This window comes from Rhipicephalus microplus, chromosome X (genome assembly GCF_043290135.1).
Source record: "Rhipicephalus microplus isolate Deutch F79 chromosome X, USDA_Rmic, whole genome shotgun sequence".
Lineage (NCBI taxonomy): Eukaryota > Metazoa > Arthropoda > Arachnida > Ixodida > Ixodidae > Rhipicephalus > Rhipicephalus microplus.
Window position 1 is genome coordinate 312,033,668 of NC_134710.1, and position 26,772 is coordinate 312,060,439.

Below are 26,772 nucleotides of genomic sequence, written 5' to 3' on the forward strand. Positions count from 1 at the left end.
CGATTTGATATTTAGCGTAACCCTTTTACGCAAAAACATACGTTCATGGGTGACAAAAGAGTAGCGTATTACTGTTCTTCGTGTAAGCAAAAGCACGTAATTTAAATGACCCTACATTATTGTTTTAAAGACTAGCGTAAGAATTTACCTACAGCAGTAGGTATGCACTTCGTTTTCAATTAAAATACGGTAGGGAATTGTTTCGGGGACGGTTTGCAGAGAATAAATGGAACATAGGCACACACGTGGTTTCTACCATTAAAAAAAAAAAACTACCGAGAGAAAAAATGGCGCTACTGAAAGGACAGCTCCAATAGAAGGACGAAATCATGCTCCCATGCTGTGCACTCATGCTGTCCCGTCAGTATTCACTGTTGGTTTCATTACATGCTGCCTTTAAATGGACTCCTGTTGTTTCATGAGATAATTATGCCACGTAGAAGCTTAAACTTGGTACTATAATATGAAAGTTTACCACGTCACGTAATTGGTAACCTACATGCAAATTCTTCGGTAGCGTTTTGAACGCTATTAATGTTGACAGCGTTCACAACGCTTACAGTTGCATCACACTAAAATTTCCCTTCACTTAATTGATTTCACGACGGCTTTAGTCTGCATGCAGCGGTGCAAAACGAGAAAAGTCCAGCAGACTGGCTACAGATTTTGCAAAACACAACACTCCTGGGCCTAATATAGGAATCGTTTGTCAGGCAATGCCGGAAGGCACTGCAGCCAACCGGCGTAAACAGAAGAGTCGGGTCGTTTCCAGACGCCATCACCAGTCGTTTGAGCAGCGCTTGCGTCGAGAACGATGCACATCGATCGCCCGTGGTGGGCTTTACTGCCGCGCTCGCACTTACTCTGCCAGGATCTCGCACAGAGCGCCGCGTGCGTGTCCCGCCGCTGCGCGCTGTGAACGCTATCTGCTCTCGAGCTGCCGCCACAGAGTCGTCCACGTTGCCGGTTGATCAATCGATCAGCATCCGGGCTCGCGCGGGAAGGCCCGCCCCTGCTCGCGCGTGCGCACCACGGACGCCGCTCGGACCACGTATCGACCCCAGCGCGAGCGTCCCAGGTTTCGTTAGTTCACGCGGTCACGAAGGACGAGCAGCCGCCGACTTGGACCGGGAGGGAGAGCCAGCCGACGCTGCCGCCACTGTGCCATGTCCGATCTCGGCGAGCGCTCTTGCGGTTAAAACGCGCGCCCGCGCAACCCGAAAGAGCTAAGTGCGTCTGCATCTGCCGGTGTGCGAGAGGTACGGAGCTCACCGTCGGAACACCTCGGCCCCCTTTGACGCTCCAAGTCGCACTGTAAGGCTCACGCATCCCGGCTTCCCTAGATCGGCACCGCTCGTACTTTCGGGCTGCTCGCAAGGAAGACGCTTCTTGCAGTGCACATACAATCCAAGCCGCACTGTGCACGCCTGGAGTGAGTGCCTGCGCTTCGCTGAAGGCTGCACTCGAGAGACTGACCTGTGACTGCTTTTGTCGTCTACTGGACTGGAAAAAAAAACATTTTTTATTCCTTGGCCCACCCCCACCTGTGATTCTGCTGCGATGGCCGTCGCCAGCAGTACGCAAGTATCCCTCGTAGGAGTTGTTCTCTTCACGCTGGTGTTTGTGCACAAAGGTAAGGACCCCTTTAAATGCACCCCTATTTGACACACTCTCATTCCTTCCCTTGCATGATGCATTCTTCGACCGGCGGGACACTCCCACTGCGCGGAGCGGTGTTGCAACTTTGGGAAAAGGTCACCGCCTATATGTCGGTCGCCGGGGATATAGGTCAGAAGTTGAGGCGGAGAGGGGAAAAGAAAGGACGCGTTAGATTTGCAGGGCCATAGCCGCATACGACGAGACTGGAGCATGTAATTCATGTTTAGTAGTGACCGTGATCGCTACGGCTATAGCGTTCCACTCACGGAAGGCGCGCGTAACTTATCGAGACAAGCGAGCTCGGACTCCGGCGGAGAAAAAAATATAAACTTAGCAAACAATCGCGCTTGTTTTCATTGAGGGAAGCTTTCCGGTTCAGCGATGCCGGAAAGTCTTGCGCCGTTTTTCTGACCTTAGGACGGTGGTTGCATGTGCAACTCGATGGCGCTAATAGTCGCCGGAATGTAAACTACCATATTGTGCTTCGCCCACACATAAAAGTCACACACAAGAAAAGAATAAGAGTAACAAACTGTGCACAGCAAGTGCCCACGAATGGTTCCTTCGTTAGGCCTAGATGTGACCTTTAAGTCCCTGGCCTCAATAAGCCGCTTCGATCAGCTTACATACGTCGCTCATATACATTGCAAAGGTCTATACATACGACGCGTCAGGATTCTTCCGGATTCCTCAAAGTGGGCTACTTGTTTCTTTTTTTCTCCTTCTTTTTTAAGGATTACCTCTATTGATTTTGTTTTTATTCGCGCTTGTCGGTATTAAAGGGCTTTAAGACCGTCGCATAATATCCCTCGTTGACGGTTTACGGTCTTAAATAGGCAGGATCCTGGTGAATCGACTCATCAGGCGGCTCAGTAAGTGTGCTGAAGTTGTTTGTTATCCCGTCTTCTTATTTGCCCCTTGGCTGTGAGGAACTGTTTGGTCGCTTAAGTGTAGAACTCGTTCGCTCTGAAAGAAGAGGCAATGCCTGCGCGAGCTTCTGGATGGCCTGATAAAAAAAGAAGTTAGGAAAATGATGCACCTCATACCATAAATTTGTGTCGCCGTTAGTGCGTTTATTTTCGCTGCACATTCAATTTCTTTTTTAAATTTCCATGTGATTCTCTGACACGCTACTCGTCGGTCTATAGAGCAAGAGCCAGTATGTAATACATTAGCTGCAATTCTAAAATGGAACTTTACCTCATAAGGGGCGGGACAATTCCACAGAAAACTCTCCAGCCTTGGAGGTTTCCTTGGGCTGATCTAACCAAAGAAGCCTTAAATGCTGGGCACACGGAAAATAAAAGCATGTGACTTTTAATTCTTAGTTGCCCTATATTACACTAAACTATGAATTATCCTATATAACACTAAACGCTCTGTACTATCTGAAGATATGGTACATTGGTTATAATATTATAATAAGAGAAAAGAAAAAGTAATCGCTGCTCGTCCACGAATTTGTTTTTTTTTTGACACCCTTTTAAGGTTTGGTATGTACGCCGTTGAGATACTATATAAAAGGCAGTGGAGAAAAGGATGACCTGCTGCGTATTAAGCTTTCTCACCATGCGCAGATTTGTATTTCACGTGTCGTCAATACTACTTATAAACGTAAAGTATATTCAACAGACAGGTAATAGAGAAAAAAAGTGTAGAATACCTCAACTGGAACTGTAGCTTGAAGACCGAAAATCATGCTAAGCAGGTAAGTTGTCCTTGCGCAAGCACACAGAACGCCACGCTCAAGCTCTACAACTGTTTTGAACACACCTCGAATAACGTTCCTCGTGAATCCACGGCATACAGTACCGAAGTAGTGTTTCTATAAAATAAGCGCTTTGTGAAAGAAAACTACCAGAGGTATGTTGCAGCTCCTAAAGATAACTTTGTTATACTGATTTATACGTATAACCGGCGTAATTCTGGACAAAAGAATAATCTAGAAAAAAATAACGAGAGTTGTGCAACTGTATATGTAGAACGTATCATAATTGGAATTTTCGTCTATGTTCCACCCAATAATTCCTGCTATGACGCTGCGGTAACGCGTACCCATGAAAAGGAACCACAGCGGAAACCGGAGGACGCTGTCATGGCAACGACGCTGCAAGCGTCTGTGTCAGCTCAGTTGCTATGGCAGCGGCCATACACCCATATACTGCACTAGTTTAGGATTAGCATCGCTTCGAACACCCGTCTAATCCACGCCAGGGACACTTGCGACGCCGAAACTACTGCACAATAATGTTGCACTTTCTGTAAGACACAGTTATACTAATGAAACAGACGGCAATTTTCTCATGTGTCTACATATAAAAACGTGAAAAAAACAATAGAAAGCAATTTTACTTGCTGCGTAGAGTGTATAACTGTATACGACGTGTAATACTATTGAACTGATTATGTTGAGAGATGTTCCGCACATACGTGACGAACTCAGCCGCTTAACCAGCCATTTTCATGTCATTTCTTGCTCAAAGGCAGACGTGTGCGCTATTGACTGTTTTCTAGCAGTAAAATGTATCCCGATGTTCTCCGACAAACTTAGCTTCCTACATCTCGAGCACTTTGGTTGCTTGTGCCTTGAGTCGTTGAAAAAAAAAAACCATAGCATAGAGAAGCGAGACCAATTGTTACAAAAAAAGTAGAATATAATTGATTGATATGTGGGGTTTAACGTCCCAAAACCACTATATGATTATGAGAGACGCCGTAGTGGAGGGCTCCGGAAATTTAGACCACCTGGGGTTCTTTAACGTGCACCCAAATTCATAATTTAAAGGTTTAATGCTCGGTGTGACAGAGAAACACTTATTGCTGCACTGTCTCGTACCGTTATTGCACACCAATCTTCGCAAGGTGACCTTCCAAGAACAGCCATTGTGTGGAGGCTGGAGTGGGCCTCATTGTGGGAAGTGCCGGAAGTGCCAGTGTTTATACTGTGGTCTCTGTACGCTGTCTTTGTATAACCTGCCTCATTTAACGCGTCTTTTTCTGTGGTAAACGCGCTAACTGCCTTAAAATAATTAGGAACGCGTTTGTTCTTATACACAGTAAAGATGAAGGTCATTCGGAAGCCAGGGAGTTTCACCGGAAAATCAATATCCAGCTTGTTAACCCGCTTCGAGGAAGTGGGGGGGCGAAAGGTAAGAAAGAAATGAATGAGAGAGGATGAGTTCGCGACAAATAGTTAAATAAGCAAAAAAGGAAGAGGGTAATGCTTCTGAATTAAGCAAGATGGTAAGGATCCGTGTCCCAACAAATATTGGGGATTGGCCCCGCCGCGGTGGTCTAGTGGCTAAGCCACTCGGCTGCTGACCCGCAGGTCGCGGGATCGAATCCCGGCTTTGGCGGCTGCATTTCCGATCGAGGCAGAAATGTTGTAGGCCCGTGTGCTTAGATTTGGGTGCACGTTAAAGCACCCCAGGTGGTCAAAATTTCCGTAGCCCTCCACTACGGCGTCTCTCATAATGATATCGTGGTTTTAGGACGTTAAACCTCACAAATCAATCAGTCTTGGGGATTATTTTTAGTAACCAACATTTTTGACCGGCGGATCTGACTTCACCAAGGCATGCAAAAAAGAGAGAGAGGGAGGTAGAAACTCTTCGTAAATGATGCTAACTGCTAACTTGCGTTGTTTCTCTCTCTCTCTCTCTCTCTCTCTCTCACTCATGGCATACAAAACAAACATGACTCTATGTGTTCTTGCTGTGGTCCTTGTTCGTATTGAACTTGTGTTGCTATTTTCAGCTACAATTTCAATTTTTTTCATCCTGCAGTGAAGTAAGGTTTTACCGCCACGAAGTTAGCAGTGGGGTGGGACAGGTAGCAAAGAGGTGGATGTGGCAAGAAAATACGTCTACTAAGGGCAATTAAGGAGCGCCAATCGGGATCATGAGACTGAAACAGCTAGAATAAATATGGGGTGGAGTGAAACTGAGAAGCATTCTGAAATAATACAGTTTACCTGTATCCCATATAGAAATATATATATCAGCTACGTCTCATTAGAACTTACCGGCGAGGCAGGAATCAGAATGCTTACGAGAATCGGGCTCAATTTCAATTGAGGACGACGGAGCGAGCAATGAAAAGGAAAACAAGTTTAACTTCAAGGGACAAGAAAGCAGCAAATTGTGTCAGAAAACCAACGCGTGTTAAGGAAATCTTGGAGCAAAGACGAAGAAATACGCATGGGCAGGTCATCTATTGAGAAGCCAAAGTGGCCGCTGCTCTATAAAAGTGATGAGTGGATTTCAAAAGAAGGCAAGCACGCCAGGGAGGGAAAATAATAGGGGCAGTAAAATTATATAAAGAAGTTTACGATGATAACATGACACCGGCAAGCACAGGGTCGTGTTAACTGGATGAACATCGAAGAGGCATTTGCCCTCCAGTGGACATGGTGATCATGATAGTTATTAGGACGGAGATGCGCAAGGCAACGATGATGTGCTTTAAAGGCGCGTTAAAGAATGCTAGATGGTAAGAATCAAAGAGAAGCCCTAGCCCCTTCGTTATGCACCTTGCAGCTTCGGGATGTTGAATTGATGTTGAATAGATATACCGCGTGTTTCAAGAATTGTGCCCCAAATTGACACAAATCGGGGAAATACTATGTTTGTTTGCTGCCTTCAACATTGTTTTCGCTCTAACCACCACCCATCTTAAGATGACTGAAGACACTGTCGGAGATAGTAAGTAGAAAAATTCAATTAATTGACTTTTTGAATAATAGAAATATCTGGTTAACTCAAATAGAATAATTATGTTCTTCATGCGAAAAATTCTCACAACGTTGGGGTATTGAAGAAGCGGGCTTTAGTACCTATTGTCGCGCAATGAAATGCAACTCACATACACCCAAATAATTTAACTTTCTTAATTACACTCCCAAATAATGCCATGAGCCATTTTAAGAACCTTGCAGCTACAGAAGCATGAACTGGAAAGTCGTCGAACAAATATCGAATTTCCCTATTATAGAGAATTTCGGACACATTTTCGAAACACCGTGATATATCAATTGTCCAGCATAACAAAATGGTTACGCTTATATACGTATAGTAAACTTTGACGCTTGACAACTTAACCCATGCTGATGCACACAGTTACGCGCTCATAACTTCTTCCATAATAAACGTATGCCAATCTCTTCTTTCTGGGCGCAACTTTGCCGTGAGGCTTCATGCGCATACTTCACTGAGTCAGGTTTTTTTTCTTAACTTTATCATTTTTTTAAATGCGAGAGTTTGAGAGACCGTTGACCACTCACAGCGCCCGTTTGCGTCTTTGACCCTGACTCTTTTGCTTGGTGCTGCCGTGAATTGTAAGTTGGAGAGATAGAAAAAGGAAAGCATGTGCAGCCATTAGGTCACTACTGGTCGTCGGGGCGATGTTACGAGAACAGCACCGTGTGCCATGGGCTTTGGTGTTCATCGTGAACTGGCATCGCGTTCTTCGCAAAGGGTGAGTCAGCAGCAGCGGCCACGCCCCTTTTGGCGTCGGGCTGGCTGCACGTCCGCCCTGCGGTGCATTGGTATAGGCTCACGTGAGACGGCTCCAGGCCCGACGCTGCGGTATATATATTGGACGGGCGTCTTATTCTGTCGCAATTCACTCGTTCTTGCACTCTCGCGATTGGAGCGATTTGTAGAATATTCTATACGGTGGCTGGCGTGAGGCTTTTGAGAAACGGCTGGGAAGCGAAGACACCAGTGTTACATGTTTTCTCGTATCGTTCCTAAATTACGAGTGACCTTGCACACATTGAGGTCATCTATCTATCTATCTATCTATCTATCTATCTATCTATCTATCTATCTATCTATCTATCTATCTATCTATCTATCTATCTATCTATCTATCTATCTATCTATCTATCTATCTATCTATCTATCTATCTATCGAGAGAGAGAGAGAGAGGGGGGGGGGAGACGGAGAGCGAGAGGGACCACGGCTACCCAAACTTGTAGGATGCCGAAAAATTTCACTTGCCGAAACTTTTGCTGTGTAAGCATTACTCGTGAAGATATCGCCCTCACTCGGCTGATATGCTGTGTTTTCTGCGAGTGGGTCTGGCAGTATTGCAGTACCCATGAGCTCCACAGGGTGATTATAGGTGTGCAGGCCATGTAGCTTTCCAAATGAGCCAGTAATTTTAAAGTGCCTCCTGACGCGAGGCTTATGTTTCTGTGAATTCTGGAGTTATACACTGGAGAGCAAAGCAACAGATGTTGCATTAGGTACCGTCCACATTGGAAATTTCGCTAACGACGCTCGGTTCCGGTCCTTTTTATAGCAAGCCCTTTCATACGTGTACGTAGGATAATGCGTCGGGGATACAGAGAAATGAGCAAGACATTTAGATCGTTTTTTTTTCGTGAAGTGACGTGGAAACTAGAATGCATTTATTACTACATCGTCGCTAGCGTTTCGAACTTGCAGGTGCCGTCAAGTGCAGGCCTAAGGTATAACGATAGGACGCACGTTGTAGCGCGTAAGCACACCTCGCGTTTCTGCGCGCGAGCCGCACTTTTGTTTCTTTCTCTAATCGTTCTCTGGCCATGCGTTCCGCAGAAACTGGTGTTGCCGACGTGATTTATGTCCTTCTTTAGCAATACGGTGCAGCAGTGTGGAGGCTGCGTAGCTCGTGATACTCACTAATCATGATTCCAAGTTAAAAAATCGCCTTCGCCCCGTAAAAGAACCGATTTTATTCATTGGTGGCTTGTTTGCATCTGTACTACAATGAAAAGAAGGAGAGAGAACGGACTTAGAAGTGAAATTGAAGGACGACATAGCACTCGTCGAAATTTTAATAATCAAAATAAAATATTACAAGCTATAAGGACTTAGAAGGTGCCTCCGAAATTTCGTGTCGGCTTCCCTTAAGCACGAATCGTTAGTGCTCCACGCAATGACGTCACGCATGGGGACTGACAACACCAAAGTAGTCAATAGGGAAACTGCAACACCCGAGTAGTACCGATAATTGTGTTTGAGCCATCATCGCACCTTTCTTGGCAAGTATATAACACAGGTGTATACCAGCGTGACGCCGTACCTCCAACCAAGTATATATACTTACTGTACATAAAAGAAGACGTGTTTTTTTTACTTGTAAGATAACTTTCGAAACGACGGACGTGATCATTCACATGTGCATACGATTCTGATGCACTTAAGTGTTACAAACTGCCCGGACGTTCAGTAATATCCGATCGAAACAAGCGGCGTTGTTGTATGCAGCCGTGTCGTTGTCAGTCATAAATGACCAGTGCAAGCCCAATAGTATGCTTCTGGCGAGTTATAGTTGACATCTCCTTCATGGTCCGGCACTATTCTGAGTTGTTGCATCTGTTTTTTTATAGATATTCGGCAGTGCTGCACAGATTTAGTGCCCTATCCTTGTGGGCCTGTAGTGCGCGTGTAGTGTGTCGTGTGTGCACGACCGCGCCTGTGCTTCGCGTTTATGTATAGCGTGGCGTCGCCCGTACACTGTCAGCGCATACGCTCTGCCTGGAAGCCCTCGATTACGAGCGCGCTTGCTGCATGCAGATCAGGCTTCTGTGGGCACGGTTCTGGGACACGCACCTGCAGCTTCCGTGCTCGCTCGACATTACGGTGCCGCACGGCCGTGAGAGGACCGTTGCAGTAGGCTGGCTGCGGTGGGGCTTAGTGGTTTGGATGCGCGCAACAAATGATGCCATTATTGGTCGGGATTTATGGTTCACTTCGCTTGTGGTTTCGTTCATAGGAATCTTGTTTCGCTATACGGGCAATCTATTAAGGTTTAAGATTTAAGGTTTAGGGTTTAAGATAAGCTTAGGAATAAGGTTTATTTTAAGGTTTAATATAAGATTTAAGATAAGGATTAAGATAACATTTGCGGTTTAAGATATTATGGTTTAAGACCCCTTATTTGTCGAAGTATGCAGTGTGTGTGTGTGTGTGTTTTCATGAGGTAGAGGCTAACAAAACAGTTGGAGTGAAAAAAAAGTAGGTCATTACAGTGGCCGCAACAATTAACTATATAATACAGCTTGTTCAGAAAAAAAAAAACGGCAAACTGCAGCTGCCGCTACAAGTAACTGTACACTATGCAGTCCGCGCAGAAAGAAACCACGACCATCGTACAGTTATCTCAACATGCATTTATGCCATGTTAGAGAGCGTACTATATCGTGACACCAGGCACACGGGATTCCCAGGACCAACGCCCCTTTGAAACACACACACATACATGCACGCATAGACGTACACGTCAGTTTAGCGGTGCTTACTTACCGAACTCTGTATATACCGAAGCGCGGTGGTATGTATGCGCGCAACGCGTGTACGTTTCCGTGGTCGATGCTGCAAAAAATAAACAAAGAAGCTTATCTTTCGATCGAAAACTGCGTGAACAGGCTGAATTATTCATGAACATAGAGAAAAGTACGAAGAATAGCGCATCTAGAGCACCAAACGTTTTGTACTCGCTAAACCGTAGGTTTAAGGCACGGCCGGTATTGTGTCAGGGAGTGAGAGACTCGCAAGACGCGAAGGCCTACTGAGAATGGAGAAGCACAGTAGGCGTCAGTGTCACCACTGAGCTCTGTAAGTGAGCCGGAACAGGACGGTAGCGCTGGCAGCATATCACAAAAAAAAGAAGTGAGTCGAGGAGAACAGCGTCAATTAGATGTTGCATGACGCAAATAGATAGGCGGCTTATCTCTACAATTCCACTAAGACATTGTTCTTTTTCTTCCTTTCTTGTCACAATATTTCGAGTATTCTAAGCGGTAACCTTCATCTTGGAAAGGCACACAGATAATACGCAGAAAATAGACCGTGATCGATGACGCCGTCGAGAGTTTCGAAACCGTTGCGCCGCGTCGTCTCGCTCCAAGGGCAGTTTGGGGTCGACGAGTTCCTCCGCGCTGAACGGTGTTATCTTTGGCAACAGAAAACTGCCGTCCTACTCGTAGAGTTTAAAGTGTGATTTCGACATTGAAAGGAAAGTGAAAATACGATGAAAGCGTTTGTTCGCGTTTATATGTACCCTTTACTTGATTTTTTTAAATATTTTTGTTTTTTTACTATGAGCAGACAATAGGTGTAAAAAAATTTTGCCTGTGACTTTGCTGTTACGCCTTACATAGCCTGAGCTAAAAAAAAGCAGAAGCTATGTCCATGAGAAATTGAAGTGCTTAGACAGCTAATTAATAGGATAAAAAAGCAAACTTCAGTTGTTCGTTTTCAAGAATGCTGCAGTTACGAAACTGAGGTCGGTCAGTATGTTAGGTCACGCCTGCTTATAGACCAGACTATTTATTTTTACTAGAGGTCAGCCAATTTCGCCAGGGGGCTGCAGGTCGTCCACGATGCAATGAACGACCGCAATGCAGCGTCCGTCCTGTCCTTATCGCATGCTTGTCGCTCGCCATCAGCAGTGAAGTATATCTTCATCAATAGCCTCTATTATGAGCACTCTGACAGGCGATAGCTGTGTTTCACATTACTTTTGCTCTAAGGTACGAGAGTCATAGATTCTAATCTACAGCAGGAATCCTAATGATTGACTGATATGTGGGGTTTAACGTTCCTAAACCACTATATGATTATGAGAGACGCCGTAGTGGAGGCCTCCGGAAATTTCGACCACCTGGGGTTCTTTAACATACGCCCAAATCTGAGCACACGGACCTATAACATTTCCGCCTCCATCATAAAATGCAGCCGCCGCAGCCGGGATTCGATCCGGCGACCTTCGGGTCACTAGCCAAGTACTTTAGCCACTAGACCACCGCGACGGGGCCGCAGGAATCCTAATACTACAGCTATTGTCGACAATAGATCCCGCAGTATATTGACAGCTAATTGAGTGGAACAAATAGAAATTATTAGGAACTTACGAAGTGATATTACAAAGCTGCGAAACGAAACACTGGTGTGTTTTGTGCCGCATTCAAGGAGAAACGAAGAGCACAACGTATGAGAGTGATTCATATTTTCACTATTCCTAAGCGGTCCACAGTCATAGATGTTGACCCCCATTTTTTTCACCGTTATTGTGTGAACTGCAAATGTAGCTTTTGTTGGCTTCCATTCCTAACTAAGGACTATATTTGAAGTGCAAGCTAGGAAGTTTTTGATGGGCGGATCTGTGACAGTCAGTCCTTCATTTATTAGTGTTCCCTGTGCTTCTGCGCATGGTCCGGCGTACGTATTGCGTGCTGATTCTGACCTTTCTATCTCCGTTCGTCATTGTGAGGTAGCAAGCCAAATTTTGTCCTTGGAGTACTGTTCCTAACATTTTCTTTCGTAGCTGTATTTCAAAGTGTGAAACTAAAAAAACATTCGTACTCTTGTCATGACACTTCCATCTTACAGCTCCTAAACCAGCAGAGACGTGTTGTAGGGAGCCAAACGATGCAACTACTTAGAAATACCGCGAAAAATTTACGTTTCGCATTTCGTTCAGTGCCATTGTGCAGCACGCCAACTCTGCGGGTATAACAATGGCGCCTGCACGTGTACTTTAAGAAGGCACAGCATGCATTATTACTGTAGTAGATTTAGATGTTTTTTACATCGTTAAGAGCACGTTGTTTTAGAGGAGACTACCATGTCATGCGGTGCGAGAATAAAAAAAAATGGTGTTTAGCTTTTTGAAAGACTGCTGTCGTTGCGCTAACTGACTTCGAAGCCTCGTAACGGCAATTACCCCTAACTTCATTTCTGCTTTTTTTAAACAAATTCAACAGTCCGCAATCTTAAAAGCATGTCTGCGTAAAAAACTTTGCACATTAGAAGTGAACCCGGTGTGCAAAACGAGCTCAAGCTTGTATGATGGAACGTGATTATGGAAGCTCTTTACCTTTGTTCTGTGACCAAGAAAATTGAACACTCGTCACGGCTCATTACGGAAACTTGGCAGCGCAGATCAACTGCATGGACATAAAAACAGCGGCACACAAAGAAGTGCCGACTGAAACTCTAATTCATTCATAGACGAAATACATAGCAGGAAAAGAACACTGGGGGACAGGAAAATACAAGAGGCATTTAGAGTCAACATAAATCGGATCTCGTGCAAAAACAAAATCTCACTATGTAAAAGTGATAAGGAAGGTGAGCTGAGACAACTAACAGTGTCGTTTTTCGTGAAAAAAGGATTCAGCAATCTCTGGTATGTATTTCCTCTGCGAACAAAGTGAAATTTCAGTCTGCGCTTCTTTTTGTGCTGCGCTTGTTCGTGCAGCACAAAAAGTTTCCATATATATATACAACGAGCACGCCTATCAGTCCTGCTACTCTTCATGGTGGCATACGAATATACCGTGTTTCAGACATGACGTAGGTTCGCGGTGTATACGAACAAGACTGAGCAATGCTCTGAGAGATCACGTATATATTGAGCAACAGTAGCGGAAAGCTTTGCCACGTTTCGTCAGTTTGTTCGTTCTTTCTCGTATTTGCTTAGCCCGTGCGCTGATTTATCGTGAACGCAAACAGGCCATGCCCGACTGTTTTTTTTTGAAGAGCACCGCGGTATAACATTGGCTGATGATGGATAGAACGCGGTAGTTTTTCTGACAGATAAGAGTACCATAACCCCGTATGGGAAGGTATAAATCATATATCCGTGCCAACGATACAAGATACACAGTAAACGGGGTTCTCCTTCAACTGAAGCTCGTGCTCACATGAATTTAATTGGCAGGTCGGGGAAGGGCCTCCTCTTGTTTTTTTCAATGCCTGGGCGAAGGAGCGGATTTCAATGGGAAGTGGCGGTCAGTGTTAGTGCGGCGCTTCGCAGCCAGGTGGTCGGGCTCTCGGTGGATCATTGGCTAGGGTGCTCGGCCGCTGACCCCGAAGGTCGCGGGTTCGATCACGGCTGCGGCGGTCGCATTTAGATAGAGGCGAAATGGTATAGGTCCGCGTACTGTGCGATTTCAGTGCACATTGAAGAACACCGGATAGTCAGAAGTTCCGGAGCCCTCCGCTGCGGAGTCTTTCATAATGAACTAATGGTTTTGAGACGTAAAACCCCACGTATTGTTATGGTATCTCGGGAAATTTAGCGAGGTGACAGTGCAGCAATAGTAATTCTGACAAGACTGGCCTATATGATGCGTCTCTTAAGTATGCAAACTGCACTGGAGCAGACAAAAAGAGGACCATTGAGAGAGAGAAAGGAAGAGTAACACGGAATGTATATGGCTGATGATATACGTTGCTGAAAAGGTGAACATTTTATAATGTGTGGAATAGCTTGGTCAGGATTGCGTATGGAAGTTTCTCGCTGAGCATGGGCTGAGAATGTTTGACCCGAAAGCTTAACGGGAAATCTACAGACAGAAAATTTTTTGAATGAAAGTTCAAAATTTTGTCGCTTTATGTAAAATGAAAACGTGAATTTGTTACTCTTATTTTCAAGAAAAGGGCTTAACCATTTAGAGTAATCTGTGGCCAAATACGCAAAACTATTTTGTTGGTACATTTTTTTCATTGGTCAAATGGCTTGGCTAATGTATTGCACCGTATCGTGATAGACTAGAATGATCTCTTGCAGAAATTGTTAGTGTAAAACTTCTCCCACCCCCCACCCTTTTTCTAGTTACGGGCTCTGACGAGGGTGTGTTAAATTAGTCCGCAGTATCACACGCAAGTTCATCAGTGTTCCACTTATTAAGCAATATAAGAGCTTCTTGTAGTATATCTACCAAAAAGAAAGGGAGAAATGGGTCATTTGGTGTTTTGCTTAAGCGCTGAGTTTAACGGGAACCTCGTACTTCTGAGTATACGAACCCCGGCGTGTCAAGGCCGGTACACGACGGTGTGGCAAAGGTGAGGACAGAAAATGTGCGGCAATCACCCCAACTGAAGTCCACGAGATACGATATCTATATAAGTGGCGTCGAGTGCCGGCAGAGTTATCGGAAAGTGTAACATATCCACTTTGTGGTAACGCCATTCTGACAAACCAAAGTACGTCTTAGAAATATGTTTTCTGTGCATATTTGGAAATGCGTCGTGATTAAAAAAAAAGATAGAGACAAATGGTTACGTAATGGAAAGAGGCGAATCGATTTTGAGCACATGCGGGGCGCTTTATATTATATGCAGTCGTGGAGACGTTCGTTTATATTTTCTTTTTTTCAGTCTTTTTTTTCGTTCTGCTCCTATCTTAATGCGTCCACGATTGCACAGAATTAAGCCCGCTAGCCCACAACACCTCTGCCAGTCCTGCAGCCTCCACGACGGGTCATACAGTGCGGTTTTCGGTTAGCTCTATTAGAGTAGATTAAGTGGCTTTGAAATCCATGTCGGCAAATCTGCGGATAGATAAGATGAATACTACTGGCAGGACGCACGAGGCCGTAAAGCGGTTCTTCGCTTATTTTCGCACAGTAGACTCGAGCGACTGTTCCAAAAGAGCCTGCTGAACGGTGAATCTTTTTTAGCATTCTTCTATGTGGAAACTATTTAACAGAGAGCTACAGGGAGAAAACAGACACGCGCGAGTACGTAGTGAAACAAATTCTGCCACGTTCCCCATTCTTTCAGATACTATACCCAGAGTTAGCCATTGAAGCTTGATTGATTTGTGGGGTTTAACGTCCCAAAACCACCATTTGATTATGAGAGACGCCGTAGTGGAGGGCTCCGGAAATTTTGACCACCTGGGGTTCTTTAACGTGCACCCAAATCTGAGTACACGGGCCTACAACATTTCCGCCTCCATCGGAAATGCAGCCGCCGCAGCCGGGAATCGAACCCGCGACCTGCGGGTCAGCAGCCGAGTACCTTAGCCACTAGACCACCGCGGCGGGGCAGCCATTGAAGCTAATGAAGCCGATGGAAAGCGAGTTTCCTGTAGTAATGGTGCATGTCTCTCGCGGTGCCCTATTATTACTCTCTCCTATTCTTTTCTAGTCCTTCTTTCCTTTCTCTCGAACACTCACCGCGTGCCATTCTACGTCGCGCTCGCAAGGGCTCTTGCTGCAACAGACCCGCGGCCACCGCATATCTGCGGACGGCACGCAATTCAATTTTCAAGGAGTAAAGGCGAGAGCTGAACGGGGAAGGATGAGCGCGCGGAATCCGAGGACCGCGCGCAGGGCTTTTGGCCATTGCGCACGCCAGTGAGCTCGGGGACCGCAGTTAAATAGAGAGGGGAGAAGGGGGAGGCAGTAAAGTAAAGGAGAACGTGAAGGCGACGAGGACTGGTAGTCTATACAGTAGACGATGTGCGATGCCGGGCATGTCGCGTGCCAGGAAAGCAAGTTCTCTCCGAGGCGATTCGCCCTCGACAAATAGGAACGGTCCGGAAGGGAAGTTAAAAGGGGTTGAAAAATAGGCTTGCACCTTCGAGGGATACTAGAAGACGACTCTTTACTTTTTATGTAGAGAGAAAGAAGGAGATAGGAAAAAAAAAGAAATGGCCTGCCCACGTCTAAGCGTGGAAGGCTGCCCGTGTCGGTTACGATTGATTATGGTAGTTTGCGCGGTTAACAATCAGCTTACAAAAAAAAAAAAAGAAAGAGACAGAAGAGGGTGAACTCTCCTCAATGTCTTCTTTTCTTTTTTCTATTTTTGCTACACCGCTAAAGTGTGTCTGTCTGAGCTTACTGTGTATAATAGACTGCTCGACACGGTAATATAAGTATATTCTCTTGCATACACTTGAATGAATGAGGGAATGTTCGGCTATTGAGGAATCACTCACGCATGTGCGGAATGGCCCTAACCAACTTGGTCATCGGTGCAAACGAAGGGTCTTACCTTTATATAGTCGAGTTCTGTCGAGTTCGCATGTATCAAACTCACCAAAAATGGTAATTAATTCAATAAATTGTATAATTGATATCAAGCTTTAAAGAATTAACAGTATTTTCTGTGCAAATTTCAGTGCGAAAATTTACTTGATGTACTTTTCGATGATAATTTTAGTTGCACGTAATGCATTATGGGCCATCGCTTACTTATATTAAATTTCATTATCTTATAGTTTTGTAATATAATCATCTTTTAGAAACTGTAACGTTCTGTTCAATTCAATCAAATTTTCTTGCCTTTGTTTACCGGTAATCTACTACATCTTTTTTCCCAAAATCAAATTGTAATCATCCTCCACGGCAGTTTTTGTCTCGATATATATTCATCCACTCTGTAGGGTCCACCCGTTCTGTCAGACGAAGGGTCCCTACGAAGCCGATTTCTTCCCCTTTTTTCTTGGGCTAACCTGCAACGCCTTACACTAGTATCAAAGCCTTTCGCCATTACGACATGGGGTGCAAGGTTTCCCTACGTTATAATATCCATCTTTCCCTCCAGCGCGTGCGTTAAGAGGGTGTTCATTGTAGCATATGACCTCGTGCAAGAATCAGCTAGTGAAGACAAAATTGAAGCATAACTCCTGTTGAAACTTGTTAACAACGTGTAACGCTTTATTGTTGAAGCCACAGCAAGCCTCTACATCTTCACGCAAACCTCCAGCCTTCTTCCATCATGCAAAGCAACTTAGTTTGTTGTAGTTTGTAGTTTGAGTAAATTTGTAATATTGAGTCGGGGCAATAAAACTTTGGAGGAAATCAGTGCAAAAAGAGTCGATTACATTTCTGTTATTGCTCAGGTCTGTGTTCAAGGCTGCAATTTGCTACTGTAATAATAACTTTTTGGGCTACGTAGTGTAAAAATCTGATGACAGTGCACGAAAGGCGGCTTACGGCAATAAGTGAAATTTTGTGTGTGTGTTTGTTTCTCTAGTTTTTACTTTTTCACGCTTTTATTTAGGTATGAGACTTCAACGCAAGGGGCCGGTTGTAGGTGATAAAGCGCGGTATTCATGTAAACAACGACTCAGCAGCTCAACACGCAGCTGTGCGTGCCCGTTGGGCACCGGAAGCTTCTAGTCTGCCTTGGCCCTAATGTTGGCGTTGTTTTTCAGGATCATATATCTCATAGATGCTGCACGTAGCGGTGACGTCAGGCTATTGTGATCTACGTTCAACTGCGTTCATTATTGCCAGCTTTGCGGAGAACAGCCCAGTTCTTCCGTTATGCGACAGCCATTCCGTTGACTAAGCGATATATGAGATGATAAAGGCCACACCGCAAGACGGCCGCAACGAGGAATCATGGGAGAAAGCACATGATGGCAACCACGAAGGAGGGAAAGCTGAGGAGAGCATAGAGTTTCCTAATATACACTAGAGGGAACTCTGGCGCTAGAGTCTATGGGAGCTGCAACGCAGGGCTCTTCGGCGAACATGGGAATGATGGGTAGTACACGTATTTGTCTAATCTCCGTACTTCTGGCCTGCTTCTGGCTCCGTGTGTGTTCGTGTGGCTTAGAGCTGTTTTCTCACGAAACAAAAATGAGGAAATGCTCAGCTGTTGCGATTCACCACCTCATTCTTTTAGGCTTACCATTTCGAATCGGGTCACACACTTCAAAAGGGTTCATTCTTTCTTTCAAAACGAAAGCGAAACCAGCAATAATTGAAGCCTCAAGTATGATTCGCCACCCGCAAGTACGAAGGCTAGACAAATCCATGCACTATTCATCATCCCCATGGTCGCTGAACGATCGCAGTGCCAGAGTCCCCTCTAGTTAATTTTAGGAAATTCTTCGGAAAAGTGGCCCTCGCAATGCGAGCTGCAGAGCGATAGCGGTGGCGGAAGTCACGTGCTTTTGCAAGGGATTGTGGGACTAGGAGGGCACGCCGGCGTATCGTGTCGTGTGCATCACCACTCACATGACCGCGTTGTTGATAGCCGGCTGGAGTTATGAATGTGCATTGTTGTGCAGCTGTCACACTTCAAAGAAGATGCAATGTGTCAGATGCCTACCGTCAGAGTTGGTCTTCACATAGGCGTATCAGCCGGCGGGGCAAGGGAGGCGCTAGCCCTCCCCCCCCACTCAAAAAAGTTGGGGGCTTAGCCCCCCCCCCCACTTTCCACAATGATCATGGTCGGCTGCATGCAGGGGAAACAACATCTAAGGCGAAATTTTCCTTCAACACTGTAATCACTAAATTACCCAATTATATTGTTACGAGAAAAAGAAAATATTACTAAGAAATGTTACAATATAGTGATAATTTTCCTACATTTCCGCAGACTATTTCCTTGAAGGCTCTTTGCGACGCTTTCCGCCCTGTGCTGCAGCACTGCAGAGCAGGCTAGCGCTGAATAGGGGTCCTGTTATATTACATCACTTGTTCGTGTTTTTTATTATGCTGCGACTGGCCAATGCAGTTTTAAATGGGAACGAAAAATCTTTTTATGGACCGGTCAAAGCATTTGCTGCTTCACGAACATCATTTTCTTTCATCGAAAACAAATACCACCACCGCTGCTCTGGCGAAGCTGCTGTGAGCACACGCTTGCGACTAATCTTTCTAAATATTTTAGTTTTGCCGTACTGAAAGCGCCAAGAAAGGTTTTCACTTTAATCTCTGTTAAATCTGATCAGCCTTGCTTCTGGGAACTCGAAGTGACGGTGGCATGCTTGCAAAGCGGTGACGACTAAAGCAGTGTACTCGAGCTCAGTGGGAAGCTAAGTAGATAATGATGCTCAATATACCTTTGGTTCCCCAAGGATTGCTTCATATTTAAAAACTGATTTCTTTGTGAGCTGTCTTTAGTCATTTCTAGATTTCATTTAATGATAAAATATTTACTGTTGAGGAGGCCGCCAAAAACTTATTTGCATTCATTCTGAAAGTTGTGAGGTAACCATGTTGCATAAAAAGCGTCGCGTGTAATGTTACTACATGCATGACAAACGTACATGTGTTGTCCCAGTGCATGCTGCTTAAAACTGACTGTCCTTTTTTTCGCGCGATTGAATGATTGCTGGTTGTATGAAAAATCACATGAAAGTGCGAGTGCGTCGAGGAAGTTGTCTCTGTTTTAATGCATATGGTTCACAGTTGAGAGTTTATTTTATATTGCTTGAGGTCGGTAGTAATCGTTCTCGAAGCTTGAGAGCACTTCTCCAAAAATAATTCGCACCGCAGCTAGGATGTTTTCCTTCGGCACAGTGCTGCTGCGTGCCTCATCAGAGGAAGCCTTTCATTCGAAGACGAGAACGGCAGCGTCTGCGGCTCTTAATGCGAGAGGCGGCAGTGAGCTGTTCTCGTGTACGACGGTCTCAGCTATCGGAAAGTAGTACGTGGCCCGTTGTTTTCACTGAAGCTTGTCGAGTCAAAAATGAGACGTGCCTGACGCAGAAGGTGGTTTATTGTTTGAATTACCACTTTCTGTTAAAGTTTTTCTCACGGAAACTTGGCCATGTTTTTCTTTTTCGATATGGTCTCAGTCGGCCGACCCGCACACTGCGGCGAACGATACTCGTGCGCACGTATCGTGACACACATGGCAAAGATTGATCTGGAGGTACTGCACCTGGCTGAATAGCAATACAAATTAAACAGCATTTCACTCTTACATTACGTTCCGTACCCCAAGCTTGCCGTATCTGCAGTAGAAAACAGCCCGTCGTGGTAATTATCCGGCACATTTGCACCGTTCTTTTCTTGTATTCAGCGGATTAAACACGAAGCGCAAAGCTGCAAGCTTATTATAGATTTTTTATATAAGCCGCATTGAGGCTGAGAATGGCACACAGGCACTCCAAAAGCAATTATGGTAGCACGCTCGCTCATAATCAGCAGAGCCGCCGTAGCGTGTCCACCACTGCGAGGAGTACTCTTCTACTTTTTAGTACCTCCGGCTTCACAAAGTGTGGCGTAACGGCCTCTTCTTAACTTATTCCTTCGTCCATGGTGACTAGCGATAGTTTCTCTTCCGAGTAGCTTTTACAAAGGCGTACTCTTTTCGCATAGGAATGGCGGATAGCTCCCAATGTGAATCGTGCGACACTGACGAGACAATAGAACATCTACTGTGTTCATGTGAACGTTTTGCGAGCGAACGCAATTTGCTACGCGAAACGTTGGAGACACTAGACAGTAGACCTTTTTCCGAAGAGAAGATACTTGGCTCATGGCTCTTCGCGTCGCTGGCCAGCAAAGCGACGCGGGCACTGCTAAGTTTTCTGAAGACGACCGGACTACGCGACCGCTTATAAGCGTGCAATGAACAAGGTCCCACCAACATACACGTTGCCCTTCACTTCTCTCTCTCTTCTCCTTTAATCCCCTCACCCCTTCCCCCAGTGCAGGGTAGCAAACCAGACGTGCGTCTGGTTGACCTCCCTGCCTTTCATTTCTTCCCTTCCTCCTCCTCCTCCTCCTCCTCCTCCTCCTCCTCCGCCTCCTCCTCCTTCTCTTCCGTCTGGCCGGCGCAGTCCTACCCACGCCACTCACTCTCCCAATAGTATGCAGAAAAGTACCTTTCTGTGAGAAGAAAACCAACTGATTATAAGGAAAACTCAATTTCGTGGGGCATGTTACCCTGACCAAGTTCGATATATCAAGTGTCGTGGCTATGTTTGTTCGATGTAGCCGTAGATCTTCCCATACAAAAACTTTAAAAGATTTCGGGTTTCAAAAATAGTTCGATATAGAAGATAATTCGATTTACTTGACTTCGATTTAATAGTGTATATCCATATTGACCCGTAGGGACACGTGCAGCTTTTCCAGAAGCTATCAAAATGATTGAATTCCCATGAAACCATGTTATATATGTAGTTAGCTATTAGGGTTTTAGCGTATTTTCACGCTGTCTTAAAACGTTTTACTGTCAGAACGAGAGGTGCCCTCATTGCCCGCACGCTAGGGAAAGTAGCACCATCGTGGTGAGTTCCTTATAGAAACAACTACATCACGCCCTTGTTTCCTTTAAAATTATGCAAGTGGGTGTCTTAGAGGCAAGACACTTTTTATTACTTTCGAGAGTGCTGAGTAGCTTATGCATGGGAAACACCTTAAAATACCTTATGAAATTGGAGAATGCTCGGACATCTAAAAGGAGCACCAACAAACTGTACTTTCAAATATATATATATATATATATATATATATATATATATATATATATATATATATATATATATATATATATATATATATATATATATATATATATATATATATATATATATATATATATACATATAAATATATATATATATATATATATATATAGAGAGAGAGAGAGAGAGAGAGAGAGAAGGAGAAGGAGGGAGGGATATATATAGAGAGAGATGGATAGAGAGAGAGGGGAGGGAGGGAGATTCGCATACCTGCATTTCATGACAGCTGACGCGGCTCAAGCAGTTTTTATATGCCCATGGAATGACTTAGAATTCGGAGGCAGAACGCGGTGTCATAGAAGCCAGAAAGAGCAAGCACCACACTGGCTACGTGTTCAATTACAAGATGTGATAACGTTGGCAGAGTGGCACAGGTATAAGGGAACTGTTGATTAAAAGGTCTGAACGTGAAGTTCCGATATATTGCATTATCGCTGTTCCACGGGGTAAACATTTTGTATATAACATTAAGGTTGCATCGAAGAACATCAATTAACACTACTGTTAGTCAAATTAGCTCGAATACCAAAGCAACCAACGCCTTCGAAGAATGGCGCAGTTTGTTGAAAAGCTGTAATTGAATCGAAGCAGTCTTTTCAGTATTTGACGACCATGGACTCCGCTCCGTCAGTCTTCTTTATTTTCGCTTTTGTGTGTGTGTGTGTGTGTGTGTGTGTGAGGGGGGGGGGGGTTGACGTCATAACTTTTGTATAAGTGCCCGAAAAAATTTCTTATAGCGGGCATGGTTCCCTTGTTTTCCCGAAACAAAATGATTCCACTGTGACACGGGATTTAACTCGCTCACAAACAAAACGGTGCGTACGGCGCGCATAACTCTTAACACTCGATGTTCATATCTGAGTACATCTATATGCACTATAAGATGCTTCCTGCGGGAGCACCTACTGGAACACCAGTCACAGTGGATTGGCCGGCCCCCTGCCTATATTATAAGGTGCTACGTACTTGAGTAAAATTTATGTAAACTGTAATTTCACAGTGTAAATAAATGGACACGGAAGAAAAAACTACACATTCTGTGGCTATTTAGTTGCGTTGTTACAGCACACATAACTATGATTCACCTCGCCCTGAAACAAGTATTGTTAAAGTTCACTTGTGCGAGGAAGAGGGGATGAGTTGGAACTGGCATCCTTTGTTGACAGATCGTGCAGTGGAAATTAGAGCTCATGTGTACCAGGTGTAACCAATGTACTGTGTACGACGAGATTCACTCGTCCAGACTGCCAACTAGAGCATTTGAGTTTATTTTTTCACAGTTTGACCCGACCTAGAGTATAGTGGTAGTGGCAATAAAATGTCATGCAAATTGCAGACAGATCAGTTATAGATTGCTATGGTAGAAGGTTCCGGCTTTGCAAGCCGCGGCTACAGTAAGGTTCAACATATAGGCAGGTAGAGCGTGGAGAGTTAATTAGGGCGTGTTTAAACTTTAAGCTTTCGTTGTGGTAACATGGTGCCATACGGTCATTGTGATTAAGGAGGTTAAAAGAGGGCTACAAATACCTGTAGTATTGATGGAAGATAAAGGGAATATTATTCATTTTTATGGACTCAATCCTATTAATATCATATTTATGAAATGTTTTCTGGGTATAGATGTATAATCGATGATTTTAGTGTATTAGTCCTTTGTATGTTGGTGCTTATAGGTGTCTTGAAAGGCTGCAGTAGGGGTACGTTAAAAATAAGTTTTTTTTATTCATTAAGTAGCAATTGCTTCAATGTTGTTGCTCTAAGAAAAAATGTGAGTCAATACGAGTCCTTGGTGCATATATACGGGTAATGTTTAACAGAGAATATATATTGAAGTAGTGCACGCGTAAGAACTGAAGGAAATACACACTTCAAGTTAATATTATAATCTGCCAGGTCTCGCACCATGAGCCGCAGTGGAAGAATGATAGGTGATTAAAAAGAATATGATCATCAGCGTAATTAGTATTTTGGGATAGAATGCAATCATCGGCGTATAGACGCATGTTGGTAGTTGTAGTTCATGGTAAATCGCCACTGTAAAGTAAAAAAAAAAAGGAGACGGCCAAGAACCGTATACCATACGCGGCATGCCGAATGAAACATTGAACTATGTGGGAATCATATAGCATTATAACGCACGTTTGGTAACGTCCAGACAGAAAACTGGCACTCCAGTTGAAAGGTGGGGGTGGGGGGACAGTAAGGTTAATATTAGCTTTACCGTGGGATTTATAATGGCTCAGTAAGCACGTACTTTCGTGTTTACTTGCTTAGTTAATCGCATACTCCGCACAGTGGTCAAAAACACGTCGGAAAAGCGAGTAAATAAAAAAAAAAGAAAAGACAAAAGACACTTGGTAAGCAATAATGATTTCAGGTTTTTTTTTTTTTCATACCGAGACCGCGATAAGAATATGAAGCCCACCGTAGCGGGGGGAGAGAGCGGGAAAATTTATCAATATACAGCAAATTGCTGGACTAGGCTCCTACTAAGGAGCTAATGGAGAGACCGTGTCTCCCGAAAGCTTCCTTGGTCAGCTGGATCGACCAGTGTTGCTTGTTCAGACACGAAGGGTGTGGCGCTGTCTGCCGAATCATCCGGAGGTCTTCAGTGAAGGCCGCTACCCCAATGCTACAGGTTAATGCTGCGACATCAGGTTATTTTTATCATTTGGCGTTCCTCACCATACACTTACATTGAAATGCACAGGTGTTTTTTTTTTAATTTAGACCACATCGTAATGTGGCGGCCGTTGTCATGTATCGAACCCGCGTCCTCGATCTTAGCAGTGTGATGCTTAATCTACTATGGCGAATAGTTTTAAGAACAGTATATCACTTAACTCTTCAGTATACAGTTGAAACTTTCGCTTGATTTTCAGAACCGTGCGCATTTCAGCCTGGAACAGCTAACAACGGTGACACACATTGCAAGAAGCGCTTCTCTAAAGGTTGTTGATAGCATACGCCACACGTACTTCGAATGGCAGTCCCCTGTTGCCATCTTCCGGTCTTTCACCTCGATGTTTTCACGCTCATTTACCTTTCACTAGCTGAGGGAATTTTCAGACTTAAATCGACGGCCTTTGATGACGAACGTATATTAGTGTCTCAGTAGCTTGGGTGCACGTTAAAGAACCCCAGGTGGTCGACATTTCCGGAGCCCTCCACTACGGCGTCTCTCATAATCATATGGTGTTTTTGGGACGTCAAACCCCACATATCAATCAATTAGTGTCTCAGTAGCTTTGCTTGAAGTCGGCAATCGCTGGTTCATTTCTGCTCACTGTTGTAAAATTTATTAACATTTTATGAGCACTGTTCGAAGTTCGTTTGAACGTTCAACTAATTCACTAGCTTAATAAAAGTTGTTTGTCGTGTTTAAGGATGGGAAGAACTCAAGAAAAAACAAAAGTACAGATTGCAGTCTTAAAAAGTTTCTTTCGTTATATCCAACACTTTATGTCACATGTAGCTCTGCCTTCTACTCACTGCTAGCTTGCTCGGCCTTTATGTACGATCCCTGCATTTGTTCTCAGTCTTCATATTGGTATCTTGTCATCGCATCTCTTAATTGTCTATCTAATATTGGTTCAGCAGCTGCGCCTAAGAATCGATCCATAACATGCGCGTGTTTAAATGCTTTATAAATGCAGGCAAGTTATGTATCGGATTCTTTGACTTGACTTTACTGCGCTGATATTTTTCGCTCTTCTAATACTTTCTGTTTACCGGCGAGGAAGTTCTCGTTCATGTTGACGAAACTACAACACGCGTCGGCTTGACTTCAATATCCGTCTATAAGAATCAATAAGAACATGCGCTGCTGTTTCGTAGCTCGCGTCGACGGGAAGACGGCAATCGAAATTGACTCGAAGGGCTCCGGTTTGTGAACGTGGACCACGTAACTTCATGGCATATCGCTGTAACCTAGTTCTTTATTTCTGTCTGCATGTCTCTAGCGTAAAAGAACGCACACAATACACGGACAAACCGACGATCCCGGAATGAAAGAGGATTCCGGAATGAAATATGAAATTGGCTACTCTTACTTCCGTCGACAAAAAGGACCCGCTCAGCTTGAAAAGCGCCCGGTGAAATTGAAGCTGCTATCAACGCATGAACAAAGCGCCAATCAGATAGGCAATTTACTGTTGTATGTGTCTTTGCTTCAGGTTGTCGTATACCGTGTTACTACGATTTCAAATAAATTATTCTTCTTTTAAACGAAATTGGGGGAAAGGGAGGGATGCTCGAAAAATATTTGAGCCTCCTGGAAATTTTTCAAGAAGCAATAACAAAAAGGGATATGCTGCCAAAACACATACTAAAAACGTGCTTCTGAGAATAAAGTCAGTTCTTTTTTTTTACCGAACTTTTCGGGAGCTCTCGAACAATGGTTGCGATCCTCTAAATATGTTTCAAGAACAATGGGTGAGATTCTAGCAACATCAGTGCTTTTTGTTTGGCTTCTTGCCTCGGTGTGGCAAGGTTCACTGCAAACTCAGCAAATTTATCGAACATGGCCGTTTCACAATAACGGCTCTATACGAACTTTGCTCCCGGATATGTGTTCAATAAGTTACGCCACTGTTGAGGTACTGAAATTATCGAAGATAATGCGAATTCCCTTTCACCGGCTTCCCGTTTTCACGCCCACTTTTTTTTTGCTTTGTGATTTGTTTTGTTCGGCGCCGCAGCAACTTTTTGAGTGAACGTCGAGGTACGGCCTTGCATTGGAGAAGCAGGAGGCAAGAGCTTTGGAAGCGCGCGTTTTGTGGAAACCCTAGATAATATTGTCTGAAAAAAAATGGTTGAGCGCATTTTGTTTGCTGCGTCTGACGCACAAAAAGGCGCCTGAAGATTTGTTGAGGGGGGATTGCTTTTTAAGCAGAAAAAATTAAAAGTAAGCCCCGCAACTTTCTGCAGCTAAGTTCGATACCCCAGCAGTAGCTCACACGAAAAGGGAAAAGGAGGGATTAAAACAGATAGAGACATAAGGAAACTTTGAGAGAAACGAAAAAAAATCGTTGCATATTCAAAGAGTGAATAATGATTAGTGAGGCGAAGCTTCGGAGGGTTTAATCAGTAAACCGTGAATCACCCGT

The 26,772-nt window shown here is 44.3% G+C and overlaps 1 protein-coding gene across 1 annotated transcript in view; it reads left to right on the plus strand.

The window, feature by feature from the left end:
* Positions 1-1,113: 1,113 nt before the first annotated feature.
* LOC119187894 (UPAR/Ly6 domain-containing protein crok) overlaps positions 1,114-26,772 on the plus strand; it is a 79,679-nt gene continuing 54,020 nt past the window's right edge. Inside the window, exon 1 of the mRNA XM_075879506.1 lies at positions 1,114-1,633. Within this exon, the coding sequence (XP_075735621.1) occupies positions 1,561-1,633 (73 nt within the window). The 5' untranslated portion in view covers positions 1,114-1,560. The remainder of the gene's footprint in view (positions 1,634-26,772) is intronic.